Below are 3,943 nucleotides of genomic sequence, written 5' to 3' on the forward strand. Positions count from 1 at the left end.
TGAAGGTAATTTTCTTTGCTTTTTTTTTTTTTCAATGTTGTTAGTTGGGTTATGTATTTTGTTGACAGTAATAAAATATGATCATCAAGAAGAAAATGTTGATTATTGGTACTTAAATGAAAATATAAAATATTAACACAAATTAAAACCAAAGCTGAAGATTGAAAATTGTTATTTACTCATACTAATGTATTTTCAAAACTTTAAATTGCTTAATCATATTTTACACTGTCATATGGGGATTAGCACTGCCGGTGTTAATTTACAAACCACACTGGTGAAATTGTTGAAAACGTTGACACTCAACACACGGCAGGCTTAGAATAAAATATACCCGTACCTATTGATTCAATAAAGAAGTCCCACAAACCTTTGAACTTGCTCAAGTTTTCCTCATATCCTTGCTTGTTTTTATCAAATGACACTCCATCGTTGGCTGCTTCCGCAGGATCAAATCCAAGTCGATCCTTGTAGTAAGCTTGAGTCGACATCATGAATGTTTCACGATGGCAGCTTGAAATCGATGTTTACGGGGCACAAAGTGTGGTAAGCATGAGTATTCCTTGGCCACACTTTGCTCTTTCGTTGGGCTTTCAGGGCCAGTTTTTCTTTCCACCAAGTCACTCACTTGCAAATCACTTCGCACTGTTCACACACTATTTCAGAATCTTGATTATTCCAAGTACTGTCAGGCATCAGCAACACTGAATTTAAAACCGAAAAATAAACACCAATCAAAACTTGTTTATTTAAAATAATTTAGATTAGGCTGACTGCATTAAAATATATTGATGAAATCACAAAGTGCACAGAAAACTGATAAACTACTCAATTGCACCAAATGCAGTCCAATGAATCAATTTCATAGGACAGTTGCAGCCCCACAGAGTGACTACGGCGGAGTCGGGTTCAGGACTGAGTGACTGACTTCAGGAATGAGTGGGAGCAGCTACTACATCAGCCGCTACAGCCACAACAGCCACCACTGGAATCTGTGGGCGGCACCCCACCACAGTCAGTGGACCTCATCCCACCTTACATGGGCCAGCTCACTCACACACCAAACAGTTAATGCACCCTGGGAGCAATAGACTTTGAATATGCACCTGTTTACTGAGAGCACTTGTTGCAGAATTTTCCTTGATTATTACGACCACTAAATTAAAAAAGACAAGGGAATGACTATTTTAGAAAGAGGCTCAATAATATTATTAACATTCTCGTGCTTTTTGTGGTGAGTAAATTATTATGAAAAGTTTACATTTATTGTTATTTCTGTTCATAGACATATAAATGAAAGAATATTTAATTTGCACGCAGTATTTTTAAACCATTGTGGTCTGTGAAAAAGATTTTCTCTCTTTTTCACATTAAATTTAAGGAGAACAAAGAAGAACAGAAAAATTAAAGGTGTTCTAAGATCAATAATATTATGATCTGGAAAGCAGACTACATAACCCTGCTGTCACAATATTCAAAATGTTCTGACTTAAAATTTTCTTCCCTCACAAGTTTGACAACTACTGTAGGAGGCCCATAGACTCCTCTCTCACACGCTTAGCAGTGATTGGTGTTTGTTTTCCGGGAAGAGAATCTTATTTCGTTTTCCCTCGCCTGGGAAAACCCCTGTCTGGGAGCAACAGGCGCCCCGGGGCGTTGAGGTTATGTCCGCCCCCGGCCGCTGCACTCACACTCACTACTCGCGTTAAAGTTCGACTCGCTCTTTTCGCCTACATTTGCAACATCTCATTTGAGTGCCGTTCCGTCGCAGCGCGATTCACCGTGCGTCCTGCAGCCGCCGCCGCACAGCGCCGCGATGCACCTGCCGCTGCAGCTGCAGCTGCGACAACACCAGCACGGAGGCGTCAGGCAGGAGTCGCGGCGCGGCACGGCTCGACGGCGGAGGGACCAGGGGCGGGCGGAGGGGCGAAGGAAGGGGGGCGTAGCAATCGACGAACACCCACGCCAGTTTCGGACTGGTTCAGTTTTGTGAGGCTTTTCTTTTTCCTCCCTCCTCCTTCTCCTCCGTGCACCGCGGTCCCTGGCCGGCTTGCTACCCACGCACTCGCTCGCTGCTCGACGGGGAGGGCCCCGTGTCGTGCCGTCTCGTCTCGTACCGTTCGCGTTCGGCCCCGTGTCGCGAACGCTTCGTTCGTTTCGTACTCGTCGCTAGGCTCTGAACATCGCCCAGGCTCGCAGGCTCCACGCTGAGCCGCGCCGTCAGCCGCCCGGCGCAACGTTCACTGGCACGGGTACGCGCTGCGCTGGGGCGCAGGGCCGGGGGCCTGGGGCGGGCATGGCCGGCCGGCCGGGCCCGAGCGAGCCGGGGCCCGGGGGCCCGCGGGGCGGGGGCGGCAGAGCGGGGGGCGTCCGCGGCGGTCTGTCGGCCTGCCCGCACGTCGCTCCGCGCCGTCCGCTCGCCCGGCGTCGTCGCCGTCAGCGGCGTCAGCCCCCCGAGCACCGCGCCGCACAACGGGCCGGCTTCGCCTTTTGCTTTCGCTGCAAACTGGGTAGACGCCCCGCGCCTCTCCTTGTCTCCAGAGAAGGAATGACCGGCCAACACTCTGCCCCGCCAACCGGCCCGGCGCCCGCGCCGCCACCAGCACCACCCCCGTTAGGGCCTAACCGATGGGCCGGCGCAGGCGCCAAGAAGTCACGGGCGTGTGTGGCGAATCTGGTGCCCCCTCCCCTTTCCCACTCGCACACGGCGCCGCCCATCACCGGCTGTCTTGGCGCCGCACACCAGAAACTAGAGGTATTTAGTTCAAATGTGGGTCGGCGGGTGGGGTTGGGGGTAAGGGGGGGGGGCATGAGCAATACAACAAGCGCGCAAACCGGGGCTGTCTGTTGTGCCGCAGCGGCCGGCTCAGCAGCTCGGGGGGAGGAAATGAGGCTGGGGGAGAGGAAGGGGGGTCAGGTTGTAGCCGAGGGGCCTCAGGGCGGCAATCCTGTTTGCGAGCCGCGTGAGCCGCGCCCGGCTGGGGCGGTGCTGCTGGGGCGGGGCGGCCGGCCCGAGAGCGCAGGGCGTGGACAGCTGCACTGGCGCACTGTCCGGCCGTCCCTCGGCCCGTCCGCCCGTCCGCCCGATCGACACTGACCCACGCCGCGCCGCTCCTGCAGAACAAAATAGCTCGGCGCGACCCACCGCCGCCACCGCCCCCTTGCTACCGCAGCTACCGCGGCGCATCCTCGAACTTGGCCTCTCCTTCGCCTTGGCAGCAAGCGTGCCGGTCTCCGAACTCGGCAGGAAGGTCCTTGGGGCCGACCTCGTCGTCGTCCCGGCCGCGCCGGCCGTCGGCCAGCCTGGGAGGGCTCCGCGTGATTAGCCTGACAAGACGAAGACGCTCCTAACAAGTCGGTGACTCGCGCGAGGATCAATGCCAAGGTGACCAGCGCGGCTTAGCGGCGTGCGGGCGGGCGGTGGCGGGATCAGTGGGGACGGCGGCGGGCTCTGATAGCGGCCAGGGCGGTCAGCTGTTCCGGGGCTGTTCTCCTCATGACCACAAATGTGCTGACTAATATTTCTCTAACACAAACTGTAGCTAATCAGCTAGCCGAACAAAAGGTTGTCCAAGCAGTCAAGTAGCCGTGTTCGACTCTTTCAGATGATGAATTATCTCCCACAAATAGATGGTTCCCAAGCAAAAGTTTCGCTGGGCAATCGAAATAAGTTGTCTGAATGGATACTATAGTCAACACACATGCTGCTATCCCAGCAAACAACAACCCGCCTCTCTGCCTCAACTCAGACATTTCCCCGTACCCAACACTCTCACACTCACATACGCCGTGGAGATGGCGACCTGTCTCTCTCTCTCTCTCTCGCGGAGGGGGCGCGGCGCCGTGGCGCGCGAGTTCAAGGTGAGGCGACGAGGAGGCTGCTGGCACCAGAGGCTGGCACTCCCCGGGCCGGCGCGGCCCCGCCCACCTCAAGTCCATTCAT

The 3,943-nt window shown here is 54.7% G+C and overlaps 1 protein-coding gene across 26 annotated transcripts in view; it reads right to left on the reverse strand.

Annotated features, from left to right (window-relative positions):
• The window catches only part of LOC113206569 (dystonin), a 192,514-nt gene that overhangs the window by 137,315 nt on the left and 51,256 nt on the right, over nucleotides 1–3,943 (reverse strand). For 10 of the 26 annotated variants that reach the window (XM_052264486.1, XM_052264483.1, XM_052264476.1 and 7 more), the window contains exons 1-2: nucleotides 2,066–2,223; nucleotides 341–704 (exon numbers count right to left, since the gene is read on the reverse strand). The exons of 3 other annotated variants lie outside the window; for them this stretch is intronic. In XM_052264486.1, coding sequence (XP_052120446.1) covers nucleotides 341–494 — 154 coding nt within the window. In that variant the 5' untranslated portion in view covers nucleotides 495–704; nucleotides 2,066–2,223. Of the gene's footprint in view, nucleotides 1–340; nucleotides 705–2,065; nucleotides 2,266–3,943 lie in introns of those variants that run through there. 13 more of the 26 variants (XM_052264499.1, XM_052264482.1, XM_052264484.1 and 10 more) reach the window with 6 other exon arrangements.

Source organism: Frankliniella occidentalis, unplaced genomic scaffold (assembly GCF_000697945.3).
Source record: "Frankliniella occidentalis isolate FOCC.00 unplaced genomic scaffold, Focc_3.1 Scaffold19, whole genome shotgun sequence".
Classification (NCBI taxonomy): Eukaryota; Metazoa; Arthropoda; class Insecta; order Thysanoptera; family Thripidae; genus Frankliniella; species Frankliniella occidentalis.